This window comes from Harpia harpyja, chromosome Z (genome assembly GCF_026419915.1).
Source record: "Harpia harpyja isolate bHarHar1 chromosome Z, bHarHar1 primary haplotype, whole genome shotgun sequence".
NCBI lineage: Eukaryota > Metazoa > Chordata > Aves > Accipitriformes > Accipitridae > Harpia > Harpia harpyja.
In genome coordinates this window covers 62957655-62976772 of record NC_068969.1, presented here as the reverse complement: position 1 = coordinate 62976772, position 19118 = coordinate 62957655, and the positions used below count along the sequence as shown (strand labels likewise).

The following is a 19118-nucleotide window of genomic DNA, read 5'->3' as shown; positions in this document are numbered from 1 at the left end:
ACTGGAAATGTATGGTTTGCTGACAGTGGAAAACATTGTTTGATTCCTATTCATCATGGAGAGGAGCTCAGCTTGGTAATCTGGCCTATCAAGATAAGAGTTTTAGAGTCTCTGCAGGAGACTGATAAGAAACATGGTAAGAAAAAAAACAAACTGGCTAGGGGCAGGGGGGGTGGGTTGTTTTTTTTTTCCCTGGGCATTTTCTGTGGTGGACTTGCATTGCTAAGAGTAGTAAACAATGTGCTTGATTGCCTTAGTGCCTGCCCTAATTTTCTCCTTTCTGCCCTTGTGGGGAGAAGAACCCTCCCAGAGGACTCAAGACCCAAATCCATAGCCACGGTTTTAAAAGCAGCTAGGGGCTTTATATGCTTATGTATTCAGGAACATGAGATGAAATGACTTGAAGGTGCCTGTTTTTAAAAAAATCTTCAGATACCTTCCAAGGCTGCTTCCACACTGCCAGCTCTTTCAGCTGAATTCCCTGACCAGTCATCCTCATCTTTCTGAGGTATCTTAAAGGCATGCATGAACAGACATTACAAGAAAAGGACCCCAAAAAGCAGTCACAACAACCCTAAAATGTTTTAAGTTGAGCCCTCAAGATCAAGAGTCTTACTGACAGCCTTAGCCCTAGAATTTTTCAGTACTTCAGAGTCAGGATAAAAGCAAACATAAATGTCAGGATAAGTCAAGCTTTGAGGCAGTATTTATGACAAGCCCCTGGCTAACTTGAACCTGCAGTTTTCAAGAAGAAATACTGTCTTTGGTTTGATTTACCTTAACAGCACATGGCAGAGAAGTGCTGGAAGTATTTAACTGATAAAGTTGTGATAAAAAGCAAAGAAACTTTTTTTTTTTTACTATTAACAGCATTTTCATTTCTTTAGAAATAAGCAATTAACTTATGACTATATTTTTAAGGGAAAGTAACATATTTAGATAATCAAAAATGTATAATCAATGTTTGTCTGTATTGGTTCAGCAGCCTATACTCTTGGGAAACATTTTAAATTAATAGGAGCTACTATATCAGGGCTTTCAGAATTACCTAACTGGCAGTTTGACTTACTTGTTAGATGGAACAGAAACAAGGTGGTGCTGTTCTGTTTTCTGAAGGCGATAGAGAAATAATATAGAAGAAGTCTACCCTCCTACAACAAGAGTGGTGCCCGTCCAGGTGTGTCAGACATGGAAGAACCATCCTACATGCTTTCTTCCACTTTCACTGACAATTTGTCTTGTTTTCATTCCTGTCATTTTTCTTTTTCCTTAGTCTGAAAGAAGAATACTTTTGATGTTAAAGGTAAAATTTGTGGTTTTCCCTTTGTATGTGACCTTAAGTGAACTTCAACACGGACTTCAAGGAGCTGATAAGGGTAAGATGCATAGATAGAAAGACAGACAGACAGACAGACATATATATATGTTTTCTAATCTGCTCAGCTACTCAGTTCAAAATTGACAGGCAAAATTATGCTGCTGAATTTCCCTGCTATGAATTTCTCCCCTCGCTTCCAAACCTGAGAGCTGGGGAACACCCATTTGCATTCCACATGTCTATGCAGAAATGTGGCCTTGGAGACTGGGCTGTCCTGTGCCAAACACAGTGGCTGGGCATGTTCACCAGACAGCCGCTCTTCTGTGCCTGAAAATTTAGGGAAAATGTTTGTATCTGTATTGGCTTTGTGTGGCAAGGTTTTGGTAGCAGGGGGGGTTACAGGGGTGGCTTCTGTAAGAAGCTGCTGGAAGCTTCCCCTGTGTTTGAGAGAGAGCCCATACCAGCCAGCTCTAAGACAGACCCGCCGCCGGCCAAGGCCGAGCCAATCAGCAATAGTGGTAACGCCTCTGTGATAACATTTTTAAGAAGGAAAAAAGTTGGGACGGAGGTATTTCGGCAGCCGGAGAGAGGAGTGAGAACATGTAAGAGAAACAACCCTGCGGACACCAAGGTCAGTGAAGAAGGAGGGGGAGGAGATGCTCCAGGCGCCGGAGCAGAGATTCCCCTGCAGCCCGTGGGGAAGACCATGGTGAGGCAGGCTGTCCCCCTGCAGCACAGGGAGGTCCACGGTGGAGCAGATATCCACCTGCAGCCCGTGGAGGAACCCACGCCAGAGCAGGTGGGTTCCCGAAGGAGGCTGTGACCCCGTGGGAACCCTGTGGTGGAGCAGGCTCCTGGCAGGACCTGCAGATCTGTGGAGAGAGGAGCCCACAGAGCAGGTTTTCTGGCAGGACTTGTGACCCTGTGGAGGACCCACACTGGAGCAGTCTGTGCCTGAAGGACTGCACACCATGGAAAGGACCCATGCTGGAGCAGTTCGTGAAGAACTGCAGCCCGTGGGAAGGACCCACGTTGGAGAAGTTCATGGAAGACTGTCTCCCATGGGTGGGACCCCACGCTGGAGCAGGGGAAGAGTGTGATGAGTCCTCCCCCTGAGGAGGATGAAGCGGCAGAAAATAACGTGTGATGAACTGACCGTAAACCCCATCCCCATCCCCCTGTGCCGCTGGGGGGTTGGTAGAGAATCCGGGAGTGAAGTTGTGCCCGGGAAGAAGGGAGGGGTGGAGGGAAGGTGTTCTGAGATTTGGGTTTATTTCTCATTACCCTACTCTGGTTGATTTGTAATAAATTGAGTTAATTTTCCCCAAACTGAGTCTGTTTTGCCCGTGACGGTAATGGTGAGTGATCTCTCCTGTCCTTATCTCAACCCACAAGCTCTTTGTTATATTTTCTCTCCCCTGTCCAACTGAGGAGGAGGGGGAGTGAGAGAACGGCTTTGGTGGGCACCTGGCGTCCAGCCAGGGTTAACCCATCACAGTATCATAGCTCAGGAGGAAGAGCCAGAGCGGGCAGCTCCCTTCAGCATTGAGTTATTTTAGTTCCCATTCAAGTGGTGGGAAAGTTTCCCACCCAAGCGGGCTGTGCCAGCAGCAAGCACTTCTGGCAAGACCAATCTGCCAGGCTTACTCGCTCTGTTGGGAACTCTCAACTGGCAACAGACTTTTTGCCATTCAGTCCCATAGAGATCACAGCAGAGGCTCTTAGCAGGCCAAGATACTTCCTTCTGAAACACCTTTTAACCTATAGGCAGTAAAACAGGCAGTAAAACTGGCCTGAGCTTCTGTGGTTAGCTAGGTCTAATAGCCTCCACTCAAGGTGCTTTTAGGCATTGTAGTTTCCTCTTGAGAGTGTTCAGGTCTTTCCAGTAAGTGTAAAGCCTTTTAAAGCTTGAATTTAATACTGTGTGGTCTTGAGTTGGAGGAATCTGTAGGTTATGTTTTGGCTGGTTGCACATCTATGTATCAGAGCACAGTAATTCTGCTGTGATTTGAAGGGAGATTTAATATTGGCAGCTCTTAGCCTTTCTCAGCTCCACGACTGAGCACTGCTGTCTACCAGGGTTTGCCAAATACAGTCACCAAGAGAAAATCAATGCTAAATGTTGTCTACAGCCAGGGTTGAAGGCAGAACACCTCCCTGGAGACTTGCTGACTGTGGGCCATCATCCTTTAGCTTTCCATTAAGGTTTTAGTCTACCTAAGAAAGAGTGTGTCTTTCAAGGTGTGGAGTAGGGAATTTCAAAGAAAATGAGGGATCTTCCCCAGGTCTGAGTCACTTCTGTGCTATTCTGTGGCATTGACTCTCAGCAAGGATGTACCCACAGAAAGGTTGGTTGCTCTTTTTGGCTCTCAGTGCCTGGGGCATCTCTTTTCCAAAAGACACTCCCAGAAGAGGGTCTCAGTTCTCTTGATTGCAGGGTCCCCAGTTGTGCACTGTTGGATTTGCAATCAGTGGCAATGAAACAAACCATGAGGGATGGGATGTGCATTCGTTTGCACACATGGGAAGGGGGTGGGGGGAGAATGCAATGGGATGAGACTAACTCTTTTTCTTATAGAGAAGAGCTGGACCAACTCAGAGTGCAATGGAAATGCTACCCATAGGTTACAGACAGAACAATAATGAATCAACCAGATAGATAGATAGATACATGTATCAACCAGATGCAGGGCAATCTCTACCTTCTGTAACACAAATACTTGTTTGAGCTGCTTCCTCCACCCACCTTCTCCCTTCTGATTCTCTCAGAACCTGCTGTATTAAAAATACAATTACACCCCTGAAAAGTGACAGATTTAGATTCTGTCACTTTGTCAATGACCTTTAGATTTAAGACTGGCTCCCAAGTGACCGCTGCCCCACAGGTCAGTAGTTAAGTCACCCATTCTCTCCACCTCCTTTCATCACCCAGCCTTCAAACAACAAAAGTCAGATCTGCCTTGCTTACACTACTTTAGTCATGGTCACTGCATATCATTCCCTAGCAGCAAAGAAATTTGTGGGAGCCAGTTAGATACTGGAAGATAAATTACTAAATGGTTCATGAATCATATGTCTCTGAAACCCATTGGTCCTGCAGCTTCCTCTTCTTGCTCAGAGCAAGATGCTAGGATGGATCTTAGTGTCCTAAAACAACTCTGTTTTGCCATTTAGTCTGGCTGGCTCAGGAATTCTGTGAGTCTTCCTCTGCTATGCTCATTGTACCCTCCTCCTCCCTGATTCAGACTCAGTATAACTAGGAAGGCTGCTGAGTACATGCCTCACCATGTAACTTTGCATCACGCCTTTTTGTATCGGGAGATACTAAAGATGCTTCTAGAAGATACCACCTCAGCTGGTCTTCCTTGCAATATTGGCAGCCATATCCTCACCAAAAAAATTATAAAAGGAAAAAAAAGTGCTATTCACACAACTCTGTTTAGCACTGCTAGTTACAACCAGGAGACTCAGTAGGGGCCTTAAGACTAGGGACTTTTTTGTCAGTTATACTAAGGTTTTGCCACTGCTGCAACATACATGAGACATTTTCAGCCAGCTCCAAATGACTTGGTATGTCTCCATGCCACAGGTCCCATTATCTCACAGCATAGCATCATGTTAACATGGCTATACTGTGCCCACTTCCAGAGAAGGCATTGCCACATGATCCTGAGCATACTAACTAATTTGGCATTACTGCTGTAAGCAGAGGGTCCTATCTAAGGTGGCATTGCCTTGCTTAGGATAGATACATATTATGAACCTCACATTTGCTGATTTAATGACTTCTTTTATATATAATCTCTTGAGACAATACCTTTTTCAGGCACATACTGTGTAGAAATCCCTCTCTTGGTGTATCATAGAGCACTGTGAGGGCTCTGAGACATCCAGTTAAGCATGAAACTGAAACTGGCCCTGTGTGCCAGTAATTTCCCATCTTTTTCCTCACAACTTCTGCATCTGTCATCCTAGTGCTTCCTCTCCCACTCCCAGCCTCATATTCAATTGGAGATTAGATTGTTCCCACTAGGTGTTAGCCAGAAAGAGCAGCTTTACATCCTAAGCTCCCCTCAACTTTGAATGAGTTTTCACATCTGAACCCAGACACCAGTCTGAATCTGTAGGCTGTGCCTATGTGAACATCTCCACATAATGATAGACTCAAATCAGAGTCCAAATTAATTCTTTAGGGTGACTTCTGCTTTTTAAAATGGAGTTGGTTAAAATCTTTTGAATTGTGAATATTTGGAAGACAAACACAACAGTGTTGCACAATGAAATTTTATTTACTTTTTCAAGAGCTGGTCAAAATCTTCTTAGCAGGTAGATTAAAATACAATTCAACCAAAAAGTGTAAGAAATTGTAATAAACAAAGAATTCCTGTCATTCTTCATCATCTGATAATGTTGTTTCTAACATCAAGACTTGGGTGTAAGTGCTGAACAGTAGAACAATTACTGGAAACTACATTGTAATGTTTTTCGTATCCTCTACCAAATGGCATGCAAATGTAAAATGAAATTTTATAGAAGTTTAAAAAGACAAAGATTTATTTCTTAAATAATTTATTTTTAATATATTAGATGTTAAATAACATCATATAGCACAAAATGTGGTCAGTTACACCATATTTGTTCATGATCATACAGATAAGAAATCCACAAAATACAAAGAGGAAACTTGGAAAAAAAAACAGAATCTTTGGTAGATAGATCTAGTGAAATACATGCTGAACATGAGAGTAGGGAGCTCCTAAATGGAAAGGAGAACAAAGAAAGTGCTGATATGAACCAAAGCAGTAACAAGAGAAGCTTTTTAGGGTACAAAATATAACAAGCATGTTACATTACAAAATTGCCAGGTTTTCTTACCCCTTCCCTGGACAATAACTCTGCTCACAAAATGTTTTGGCTTGCCTTGGTGACCTAGGATAGCAAGTGGCTGATAGAAAAAATAGCACCACCACACTTTACCAGTAAGTGCTCTGATTTACTTGGACTAATTTATCCTGCTGTAACTCCCAGCAAGTCAACAGAAACCTAGGAGGAGGACTTGGCTCATTACCTTTGAAGCACTGTGCAGAAGAGACTTTGACTCCATTCAGTAACATTAAAGGGGGCAGAGGTGGGGAGAAAGCAGTACTGATTCCACGAACCGTGCAAAAGTCTTGGTGTGTTTCCACTGAGCTGCTCTCCAGTGCAGTCCTCAGCTCTGACAGCTCAGAAAAGCAGGGATAAGCAAACTGAAGATTAGCAGTGTTCGGAAAGAAAATGAAATCACCATGAACCCTTTAATTTTTTTTTTTTTCCTTTTGGTCAAACTCTGTCCACTGGCATGCCTGTACCTTACAGCACCAGCCCTGGATGGGGTAAGATGTGCTCCTGTCTGACCTTGGTCTTTGTCAATGCACAGGACAGCCTAGTACATGCTCAGAAGGAGCCAGCCCTGGCTTCTTTGGTGCACCTGGTAGTTGGTGAGGCTTTAAAAGGCAGCCCAGCTTTGGGTGCCAAATCCCTTCATGCAGAAGGCCTGTACGTGTTACACGAACAAACTCTATCTCTGCTTCCTGAGGGAAGCTCATTGTCTCATGAATAAACAGAAACAGCCCAGGGACATGCCTTGGCACATGGGAGCTCCATTTCTTCACCAGTGGTGAATAGTTGTCTTTTCTAAGCATTGACATGTACCTTGGTCCACATGGAAGTCAAAAGGACCTGTGTCAGTGGGAGCAGGATCTGATGAGGAAGCAGTTCTACTTAAACCTGGTCATTTTTTCTGTTGCTCTAGGCAGCTTTATAACTTGCATGAGCAGTCCAGACCTTTGCTGGCACAGGTTATAACTCGATCAGGAAATTAAATTGATTTGTGGGCAAAACCCACCTTCGTGAAAACTCTTTTCATCCTGCTTATCATCTAAACACCTACAGCATGGTGGTTGGCATTCCCTACAGGGAACTGACCCACTGAATCAAATGGGAAGACATTTACACCAATTTCTTTGTCCTTGCTCCATCAGCCCATTTGGAACAGTGTCCAGATGGAGGAACCTCAACTACAGCACTTGAAAGCGGGGAGTTTAAAGGCAGTCAGCTGGGTACACAGTCAGCATGGCCCTAGTCTTGACCATGGTCTTGGTACCCCACTTGGGGCAGACATAATCCAACTTCACACAGCCTAGCATCACAGCACCAGGGTCTTACAGGTGACAGCAAGGATGTGTGCAGCTCGGTTCTGCCTCCCATGGCAGCAAAAGCAGGGCTGGTTCAGGAACTCGATGCCCAAGACCCGTGATACACAGTGCTGTGCTGAAGGGGCACCATGGTGCACCCATGGTGCATGCCCAGCAGCTTCTGCCAGGCCCTGACATGCTCCAGCTGCTTCTGCACCCTGGCACAGGAATGGGCACTGCTCACTGGCACTTCCAGGAAGGTTTTCACAGTGCATCATGGAGGCCTTTCTCCTGGCACCTCCCTCCCAAAAGAAGTCCTTCCCCATTACTGCAGCAGTTGAAGGGCAAAGACATTTAGCCACCAACCTGTTTGATGGGCTTTTAAGGCTGCTGGAGGGTAGCTGAACAGCTTCTTTCACATGCACACTGTGACTGCTACGGAGGAGGTTTGCTCTGCCTGTTGAACACACTGAAACTCATCTATGACTATGTCTTCTTTTATTTTGAATTAGCATTTTTGCTTTAACCTAATGTTCAAGTTTGTTTAATGCATTTTGCTCTGACACTAGGGATCCCTCCAGTCTGATTGAGAAAGATGTAGCCAGGTTCAAGGGCTAGGACTTGTATTTTCAAAAAAAAGAATCAAGCTGGAAATAAGATTCACAAGCTCAAGAGTGAGTGCAGTTAGCCTCTGGAACCACTGGGGGAGGACTGTGGCAAATATCACGTCTCCAAATCTTTCACTACTGAGGCCAGATGTCTGTCTTGGACAAATTTGTGGTGCAGTCATCATTCTTAAGCTCAGTAGTGTTTCCTTGAAATAGCATGGGAGAACAATCTCTTTCCCTACCAGAAACACTGGATGACTTTCTATGGCGTGATTTATGGAGGAGATCAGGGCAGAAGGCCCTTCTGGCTTGGACTCTGCTGTGACAGCAGTGAGTCATTCCCAGTTCCCAGGGGCTGCAAGTTCTCTGTCTGGTCTTCCAGGTTGTTGGCTGACCAAGGATTTCCTTTCCTATTAAATAAAAATGCATACCAAATAAACCAGTAATAAATATAAGTAAATAATCACAATACATAGAGGAACAACCCACAGATTTTGCAAAAAGAGACGGTCTATCAGACTAACACCAAGACTGCATGTCTCATTGTCTGCTAGGGAGATGATGTCTCTGACCAACACTCTACTATATTGCTGCTCATGCCGGGAGAGGACACACCACAGTTTTCAATCAGTGTCAGCTCCTCCATGCTTTGCAAGCATGGGGCTTGCTGGAAGAACCCCAGGATGCTGCCCCCTGCCACCACTGCTGTCTGCTGCAGGCCTGGCTCCCCCAGGACCTTGACGAGGAAGTTGATGTATCTCATAGCTAACCGGAGTGTCTCATTCTTGCTCAGTTTTTTGTCTGGCGGGTGGGTGGGGATGAGTTTCCTCAGCTTGGCAAAGGCGCTGTTGACATTTTGCTGCCTCCATCGCTCCCTGGTGTTGGTGAAGATCTTCCTTGTCATCGTCAAGGTGCTACAAAGCAAAGGCAATGGTGAGTGAATGCTAAATACCCCTGGCTTTCACGCAGACTGCTGCTATTGGGGCACTGTAACCTCTGGGCCAGTGGCGAGCACACAGTGGTGGTGCTAGGCATTTCTAATTTTTGCCCTCTGTGGCTGATGCCCTTATCCTGCATGTCCTGCACAGACATCCTAATCCTAATCCCTAATGTCACGTTCCCATTCACAACCATGATCTTTCTTAATTATTGCAGCTGCAACCAGATGCCAGAGTCCAGTAAGGACTTCACAAAGGAGTAAATGGAGTTTAATTTCCTCATACAACCATGTGGTGCTGCTACATGCCCAGCTTCTCCAGGCTCCTGGGAGTTGCCCTGCAGCAGAATTCCCAATAGCCAAGGCATTAGTTGTCCCACTGGGTGGCGTGAGGGACACCCAGACACTTTTTAGGGGGGAAGGCAGGCAGGCCCAGGGCAGAACATATCCATGCTTTCCCAACCCCAATTCTCACCTTCTTGGGGGCTGCTTCCAGCTGGCCCAAGCTTGGTGACTCATGGCTGGAGCTAAGCCAGGTGGACTTTCATCATGGGCCTTCAGTGAGCAGACAGCCAACACTACAGATACGTGTGATTATGGTTATTACAGGAGACTTCTCCAGGGAAGCAACAGTCTGGTTCCCTGCCCAGCCCACACTGACTGCTCACTGCTGGTGGCAGAGACTCTGCAGTCTGATCCATTCAGGTTTCTGCTTTAGCCTCTGAGAGCTGCCAAAACTAAGCCACAAGTGCCATGAGTGCAGGCTGCAGAGGGAAAGTACGATTCCTACAAAACATGCAGGCATCCCAGCCAAAAGGTCTACATAGGTGTTACCTGTCCACCCTGCCTCACAGAGCTCAGCAGCAAAGGGAACCCAGTGCCCAGAGCAGAGCTGGCAATAGAAGAATGCTGTGCAAGGGGCGCACAGTAATTTTAAATGCCATTTACCAGAAAGGTTGTCAAAAGCTCTTGGGATTGCCCTAACCCTGCTCCCACCACCATTGGAAAGAATCTTCCCTTCTTTCCCACAGCCCTGCAGGAGATAGATACTCACTTCTCCATTTCTGAAGCTGCTTTTTATGCCAATGGCACGCAGACAGTTGGAGTGGGGAAAAATTATCCGCAGCCAAGAGACTAAAGGACAAATGTTTCCACTTACCCTCTTATGCATGTGAAAACCTCAGCTTTTTATATTCATTGGCAAACACATCCTTAGAGCAGTCCCACAGGGGACTGGGGAGCAGGGGGATAGCACCCTTCACCCCCAGAAAGAGGAAACTTTGGGGTCACAGCCCAGCTGTGATCCCGTGTCCATGTGAAGCAGCCTCATATCATGCAAGACACTCGGTTCACCAAAGTATGTAGTAATAGTCCGAGTGAATAAGGGAATCCCACTGTGACTCAGAAGTTAATTGGGGTGCCCTGGCAGGGAGACAAGACATGCATGGCAGCCAGAGAAGTTCCCTTCTAGCTCCTTCAAGTTGCAGTCCAACACTGATTACAAATCACCAGGGAAACACAGTTACAGCATCGTAAATTATGTCAGAGCCGTGTTCAGAGACCTCGGTCAGAGATGCAGCTAATACAGATGTGCCCAATACAGATGCGCCCATGCATACTATATATGGCTACACTCATGCCACCCATACCTTGCAGGCTCCTGTTGGCCATAGCCTTTACAGAGCTAACACATTTCTATTTTGATAGAAGTCTGAAATTACTGTAAGGCACAGTTGTCTACTCTGCCTTTAGGGGACAAGAAAATTGTCTCATCAAAACGTCCTTGCTTCCTGAGAGGCTCATTTATAAAGGAAACCCTCATATTTCAGGTTCCTGAGAGTTTCTCATATTTTCTGTAGACTTAAATTGAGACCCATTGCTTGATCCGAATAGGGATTGTATCTCTCTTTTTCTTTTTTTGCTATTCTCCTACTCCATGCATTACTTTTGGGTTTTGCTATGGGAACAAATCTACTTGGTACTTTGCACCTACCTGAAACAGCTAGCATGTACCTTTTTGGCAAGAATGCTGCTGTATCAGTGGTACGGATTTTAAACACTGTCTTCCAGTGCTCCTCTGTACGGCAGCACATTCGTTCCCCATGGCAAAACTTTTGCCTTTACAGTTTTATTCTTCCAAGCAGCTGCTTGGTTCCATGTGAAATTCAGAATGCCACCTGCTTCTCTCTCTCTTTCTCCCCCCACCCCCCTTTTTGGTGTGTGGGTTGTTTGGTTTTTTTTTTAAAGACAAATTTAACTGTGTACAAAGGCAATTATTTTTTATAGCGTAGGGAAAGTTATTTGGGCTTCCTTATTTCTTCTAATGGGTTGGGTGGATTATATTTTGCCAGGCCTTTCAGTCTCTGCACTGTAATTCTGGTATATGGGTCTGGGTTTGCTGGATGACTGTTTATATCTCAGCTACAAATACCAACAGAGGGTCTGCTCCCCTGCTGCAGACAGTCCCCAGTGCAGCACTCCAGGAAAGCATGTTAGCATCCAGCCCTGGTACTGTGAACATGTCATCTTGTCCTGTTAGCAGTATTATTAGTGGAAAAATAACCCCAGCCTACTCATTCACACCACACTTTCTTTGTCTCTCTTCTCTTGCCTTTGGAAAAGACAATACTTTGTCTGTGGTCACAAGACTTGTCAGCAAACAGATGCCTTTGTGAGGCCAGCTCCTGCTTTACACTTAAAAAATATGTGTTTGTATTTCTGAGATTTATTCAAGATCAGCAAACAATGGCTCTTTCCCTCCCCCAGTGCCTCCTCTTGCGCTAATAGCTCTACAGGAAACTTCATTTCAGGTGTAATCTACCTCTGTACACCTCTCCACCTTAAATTCCTCTCTCCTTTTTCCCTTTACTGGTGCAGGTTTCCTGTTGTTGTGCTCAGAGTTTTAGCTAGAAACCTAAGAGAAAAACAAGCGTGGTCCAATCCTGCAGTAATTGTAATGTTTCAGCACAGCTTCTTTTCTTGTATGGTCCCCTACACATCCCTCGAGTTCTCTGTAACCACAGCACCTTCCAGTTAAAATGCAGCCAGTTTACTACAAGCGATCTGATTTCCATTCCTGTTGTCTCATTCCATTCCTCCTCTTCCCTCCTTCTCTCCAGGCCTCCCCACCAAGCTTGGCTTTCAATACGATATTACTTGCAGCTTCAGGTCTTTGCTAATGTTGCACATCTGAGTAATGTATTCTTTAGCTTTCTCTGGTGCACTGTATAAAATATATATTGTCTAGTGGCTGCATGCGGCTTATATCCCACTGGTCCCTTTTAAATCTGTGCAGAAATCGCCTGTTTGTACGTATCGTGGACAGATAAATTGCATTAACCTGCAAGCCTGGATTCTGTGCTTTCTGGTCACCTTCCCTAACCACAGGTTAACAGCCCCACATTTAGCTGACAATAAAGAAACTCAGGAAGACAGCAGCTTAAATTCAAGAGGATTAATTCTGCTCTTAGGAAGGTAAGTCTGGAAGGTTACACCATTTTCACTGGGTGAATTACTTTGAAGGGCAAAATGTTGCCACTGAGGATAGGATTTAACTCAGATCAAGAAGACATGTCCAGAGGTAGTAGGTAAGTGCAGTTTCATGAGCTAAGATCCACATCTGCAGTGTGTAAAGAGAATTGTGCAAAGAAATAACCTCAGCCCGGCAGTGAATCTGCTCCAACAGCTAGAAAGAGAAAAAACAAAACAACACCACCCACCAAACAGATAACCACCCACCAAACAGATAACTGAAGCTCTTTCCAGTCCCCTGCCTACCTCTTTGGAAAATATAAAAATAAGGGGGGGGGGGGGGGAATACTGGCTGTCGTTAATGCAGCAGCAAGTGTCACCAGACAAAAGACTCAACAATAGAAAAGATGAAGATCTCTCCCTCGGTAGCAGCAGTTCTCAAAGCCTCTCTATGCAAAAGCCGTTTAGGCAATTCAGGCAGCAGCAGCAGAACAGCTTAGGCACAAAGCACCATCTCTGCTAGGACATTCCCTGGCAAATGGCCCCCGAGCCAGCAGTTAATGTCTATGGGCTGGCAGGGGACTCGCCAAGAGCCCAGCACTCTGTCATAATTAGTGGGTTGCTATTAAATAAAGAAAGATCTTTATTTAAGGATGAGAAAGTTCCTCCCTCAAGTTATACCTTTGACCTCAGTGAAGTTAAATCCATGTTGAAACTGGCCACTGGAGACCTACTCCAGCAAATCTTAATCAGACAGCAGATGCCTGCTGCCAGCAAGAATCGGAGTGCTTCTAGGAAACCTGCAGTGTCACACTGTTACTCCATAGGGGAAACCCAGCACCTGCTAAAATTGGTTATTTATTTAACACATTGCATTGGATTTTGTGAAGTCCCCTCAGCCCTTAAGTAAATGGCAACAGAAGAGCAGATGGTGCCTGTTCGCTGTATCAGGCAGGTGCTTGTGAGCCTGACCTACCACAGGGAGCAAAGATACCCCAGCTATCACTCCTCGCTGCTGTGTTTTGTTCACTTTGCATCAGTGTGATCTGGAGAAGAGGAGAAGGAGGAAGCTCATTGTTTCCTTCTTCAGTTTCATACAAGCCTCAGAGCATGGGACTCAGCTCTGTGCAGAGGGGAAGATTGAGCATGGCTGTCACAAGACATTACACTCCCTATCCATAAAGCATGACTTTTTTTTCCTCACCCTCTAGAAGGAATAAGCTCAAACTCTTTGCAGCTGAACCATGCTCTGTTTGCCGCATGGTTGCTTGGATTGCAAGGACTTCGTTTGGGTTGGGAGGGGAAGGAAGAGGAGAGGAGACAATGCATTGCAGCTTGACAGCTTGGAAAAGGAGCAGCGCACCTCTAGGTGTACCTCCCGGCTTTCCTCAGCCCCCTCTCTCCATTGCTGCCTTCCTGTATCTCGGCACTATACCCCTCCCCAAGTGCCTCCCACCTGAAATCCCACAGGTACACTGGTCAACAAGGACACAGAGAGAGAGCACAGTGCAGTCAGCCAAACGAACACTGGGCTGGCAATCAGGGAATTGAACTTCTGTCCTCATTGCTGCTGTTCCTTTGCCTCAGGCAAATTCCTTTTTTTTTTTCCTTTCCTGCATCTCTGTGTCCCTCCTCCCTGTAATTAGTTTGTCTCAGCTGCTAGGTTTGTGGAAAGGAAAGAAAGCATTTTTGTGTGTGTGTGTTAGAGCAGCCACCAGCACACAGTGGCCCAGCCTTGCTCGGCATTGGTAGGTGCTGTGCTTATGTAATGAAAGAGAAGACCCTCTCCCAGTTCTCACGGGGCAATTCCTAACACCAGCAGTGAACTTCATTTTGTTTCAAGTAAGATGTGGGAAGAGGAGCTACTTCAGGAGTAAACAAGGGCTCCTTTCACCGCCTCATGCCTCTGTTGGGAGTGTTATCTGACAATCATGCCACAATACAAAGTACAGCAGAGCAGCAAAAATGCTGTAAAAACCAGTCAGCACTGACAGAGTGATTTACCTTTTTTAAAGTCTGTAAATCTGGGACAAAACGTACATAGTGGAATGTCTACTTCTGGGAGCCCTCCTGTCTGAGAGCAGCATTTACAGAAACACTCACAGCTACACTGTGCTCTCATTGAACCTTTAGAAAAAAGAAATTTCTGGAGTCTTCAAAAGCAACTGTGCAAAGGTCTTAAGCTTAAGTCAGCCTTCATGTTTGGGGATACTGGTCTATATGTGATCACAGTTTCAAAAGGCAAGTTTTTCACCTGACCCAGTCTGGGTTGCTTAACTTTGTTATCCGATTGCCTTCCTAGAGGGTGCAGAATCTTCAGTGGGGGAGAGAGCTCGCAACTTGCTGAGAAGTCAGCCTAGCCTGCAGACTTCATAACCTGGACACCCTGGCATCATGTTCCCTAAGGCTGTCTCAGGAAAGGTAGGTCTGTAAAGCAATGGACTACCACCCAGCAGGCATTTGGGAGAGCAGAAAATATGTGGTTAAGAACTTACCAACAGTCATGAAGAGGTTTACTCTGCACATGGGAGTGGTTTTGGTTTTTTTCCTGTGGGTCCCCTCTTGTCAATGCTTTTTATGTTCCTTTGCAGTAAAGTCTAATTATACCACAGCTCTGTGCAAAACAAGGAACCCACTCATGGGCTGCAACAGCTTTTGCTAAATGGACGTCTAGTGTATTGGCATGGACATGACAGCTTGCAAAGCTGAGGAAGGAACACTCTGCCAGAAGGTTTAGCCTTTATTTGCTAAACTTGCACTTGTGTTATTTTCTGTTGAAGAAGATCTGAGGGTCTTTCTTGGTAAAGTACTTCTCTGTCCTCCTGGTCCCTTCTCCAGCAAGGCCCTCTTGTGTCAAAGGCTGAACTACAGTTCCAGTGGGTTTCCTTTAAATACAATCTCTGCCAAATTAACTTCCCAAATACTACATACAGACACTCTCCCTGTGCTTCAGGGTTAACACAGAGAAGAAAAACAGGTTGGTGGTCTTCCAGGAGTTCTTCTGGGACTCATTTTTTTCCAGACCCAGTGTGCAAAACCCTGTTCTACACAGATATTTACTCCCACCTCGTTACAGCACTCATTCCTGCATACCTCTCTCTGCACATGCCACTATGAGGCAGTGAGGTAGCTGTTAATAGCAGAAACACCTCCTTTTGCTTTAACTTCCTTGCCTTGCCTGCATACGTAGGAAAGTCCACATCCTCCTTACTGAAAGTCTGTTATGTGAAGAAGGAGGGAGGACCAGATGCTGCATGTCTTAACAACTCAGCAAAGAGTGGTCTGCAGCAGCTGACACTGTTATGGGAGTCGTTAGGAGCAGAGAAGGGAAAATCCAGTGCTGTAAGGGACGTTTGCATGAGGGGAATGTAGATCTTGTGTTGTTTGGATAAAACCCCCAGAGAATATTTGCTTTTGCATTTTATCCAGGTCTGCTCTGAGGCTGATAGCAAATCTCTCTGTGACTTCAGCAAAAGCAAAACTGAAAGTTCGACAGCATCATGATAGTGGCATCCAGTGCCCTGTCTACCTACCAAACACAAGTTAAAACCAGTCTGCTGACCACCATGGCATCACCCCAGGAATTAATTGGGTCTGCTGTGTGTAAGACTAGAAGTCACCATAAGCATGGAGAAATGTAACTACCACAGCAAATTGTAACTTCCAAAAGTGTGATAAAAACCACTGCAAGGCAAGGACTGTAGTCCTGTTTTCCCATAAATGTCATGCTGCTCTGTGGGGCTATGCCTGATAGAAAGATCAGCATGAAGATCATCCCTGCCTTAGCCACAGTCTTGTGGGTACCTGCATCTAGTTACCAAGCCTCCTACCTGGCATGCTGACTCACTTAATTTCTTGGATCAGCTGCTTCTATCACAACTACTTTGATGATTTATATAAACAGGCAGTAAAAAAAAGCTGCATTTATTTTAGGGGTTTTTTTGGAAACTATATAGAAATGTATGGTGGAAAAAGGTTCTAAAAATCAAATATCATCCAATACTGTTATATGGAAATCAGGAATGATAGAGACAGCTACTTCAGAAAAATGTTTGGTTTATTGTTTATTAACTTTCTCAGGCAAATACAGCTTTATGCAGAAGGCTACCACTGGAAATCTAAACATGTTCTAGATTGGCAGTTTCAAAAGTATTTTAACAAATCTGAGAGTTATCAATATTTACCAGCAGAAATGAAATTAATAAAATTGCTAAGCTTTTCCTCTCAAGTGAACTATTGAACTGAGCAAAATTCAAATGCCTACATATTTTACATATGCATCAGCTGTATGACAGATGACCAATAAAGTAGTGGGGATATTTTTAAATATGTGAGGATTGGAATTTAAAACTGTTTCTTTATACCTTTACCTGCTGACACTGTCATAGGATTTCCACATAGCCCAGTGCATAAGCATACAGTAAAGTTTAACGAATGCATGGTTATCTATGCTTTTGCAAATAATTTGTTTTAAATATCAAACACCATTGGAGAATTCTGTTAAGTTTTATTTCTAAACTCAGAGAGTCTATCATGCTCTGTGCAATCGTTTCGCACCAGTGCAATAACTCTGATTTACAGGACTTTGCAGTGGTATAAATGAGTTTGCCTAGTGTGTAATTATACACTTATGATGTAAAAAAATCTAGGAATAGTAGGAACAGTGATTTTAAAATCACATTAGTTTGCTCCACATCTAAGCATCAACATTTCTTTCAAAAGTAGTAAAACCAACTAATAATTTCTCCTGGCATGAGGTTTGATTCACTAAGTCACTGTGGATACTAAGAATTTGAAAAGTCCAGGCACAAAAATAGGGCTACGTGGTTACTTTGTTTGATTAAATGTAGCCACCTGTAAGTGGCCCTTTCTGTAACTATTCTCTTTGTCAGATCAGGTGCCTTACTTTTAACTTTTTGATGACAAGATTCAGAGGTGCCATGGTAAGAAATAAAAATCCAGTGGATGTTAAAATGCTATTGCAGAAATTCCTTCCTTTAAGGATATACCCTGCTCCGAGAGGAAACTTTGGCATTCCTAAGAAAGTTGCAAGATAAGCCCAAAAGAGGGGAGGCAACCGCTGTAAAGAGGCCGTTGTCACTTACTTTTCTGGTCACAGGTTCTTGTGGCTCTTGAAACCTGGTCAGCAGGCACATGGACAGCAAAACCGGATGTTTCCTATTTTTCCTTCCCAACTGCTCTCACAGTGCCTGGCTGCAGAGCTCGCTCTTGCTGGAGTCAGCCTAGTGCTCATCCTGGCTGCCTCATTTATAGAGTAGCAGGTCCTTTGTCTGGCGCGTGTCACCACTAGTCCTAGCAATCCAGGGAGCCTGTTTTGCATCTCCCAGGAGATTCTCTCTGTCCTGCCTTTTCTCTTCTTACCACACGCCCACTGCCCTTTTCTGGGGCTGATATGGGGCAGTGGCTGAGACTATACTTACTAGCCTTAGAGCAACTCTGGCACCAACTCTGCACTTTGTGGGAAAGGATGGAACTGGCTTATGGCAAGAATCTAATTTTTCTCTTTTTTTTAGTTCTTTGCCGGGGGGTGTGTGTGTCTTTTAATTTATTTAGTCAGCTCTGAGCTTGTAAATGTCTCCAGAGAGAGATGCAGTGCTTACTCAAAAGCCAGCTTTAACATGACTCACTACTGTGGGACAGGCTGGTGTATTTATGGTATTCCTAAGCAGGAGATTCCCTCTCTGCTCTGACAGTAAGTGCGGTGAGGTTGTGGGGGTGACCATGTGCTGGCAAACCAATCCTGAAAGCTCCCTTTCACTTAGAGTCATGGCTAGCACCTTCTGCAGCCTGGAGGACAGGATGACAGCTACAGCTGCTGCAGTCTCAGTGCTGCCCCAAGCCCTGCGCTGGCCCTCTGCCTGAGTCCGCGTGACAACAGGAGGCTGTGGGTGTGAATTTACATGTCTACCAGCTTGTCCTTCACTTCAGGGCCCATGCAGTGCACTAAGGTTAGGTTTAATTCATGCTTTTACAGCAAAGGTGAGCCAACTCCATACCCCTGTGGCTAGGATGCAGGGTTGGTGAAACAGAGGCTTCTTTCCCCACTGCTGGGGTGGCCCCAAAACTTCCTCTCAGCTCAGGGACAACAGGCAAGCAAGCTGAATTCTGACTGCAAAAAACAAAAATTGCAGACTAACACCATTTCCATCAATGGAGCACACACATCTGTGTCTATGACAGAGACTGGTCCATCCAGCCCCCCCCTCACCCTGGGTAACAACTCTCTTCATAAGTGAAACACTGGAACAGGTTGCCCAAAGGGGCAGTAGATGCCCCATCCCTGGAAACATTCAAGGTCAGGTTGGATGGGGCTCTGAGCAACCTGATCTAGCTGAAGATGTCCCTGATCATTGCAGAGGGGTTGGACTAGATGATCTTTGGAGGTCCCTTCCAACCCAAATTGTTCTATGATTCTATGAAAATAGTCACAAAATTGCCCCAGGCACAAGCCAACAAGGACATAACCTTGTTACAAACACACAAAGCCTTTGGGACCCATATGACCTTGTCTGCACCTCCATCCACTTCTCCATTAGGTGCTGGGAGTTTTCCTTTGCTTGGAGTTAGGAGTGAATAGGGAGAACAAGAGC

The 19118-nt window shown here is 45.1% G+C and overlaps 1 protein-coding gene across 1 annotated transcript; it reads right to left on the bottom strand.

Moving 5' to 3' along the window:
• Positions 1-5616: 5616 nt before the first annotated feature.
• TAL2 (TAL bHLH transcription factor 2) lies at positions 5617-17767 on the bottom strand. Its single transcript, XM_052777450.1, has 2 exons — positions 17613-17767; positions 5617-9013 (listed from the first exon to the last, which is right to left on the bottom strand). Exon 2 carries the CDS (start codon positions 9001-9003, stop codon positions 8650-8652), a length of 354 nt encoding a protein of 117 aa, XP_052633410.1. The 5' UTR covers positions 9004-9013; positions 17613-17767; the 3' UTR covers positions 5617-8649.
• Between the last annotated feature and the right edge of the window lie 1351 nt (positions 17768-19118).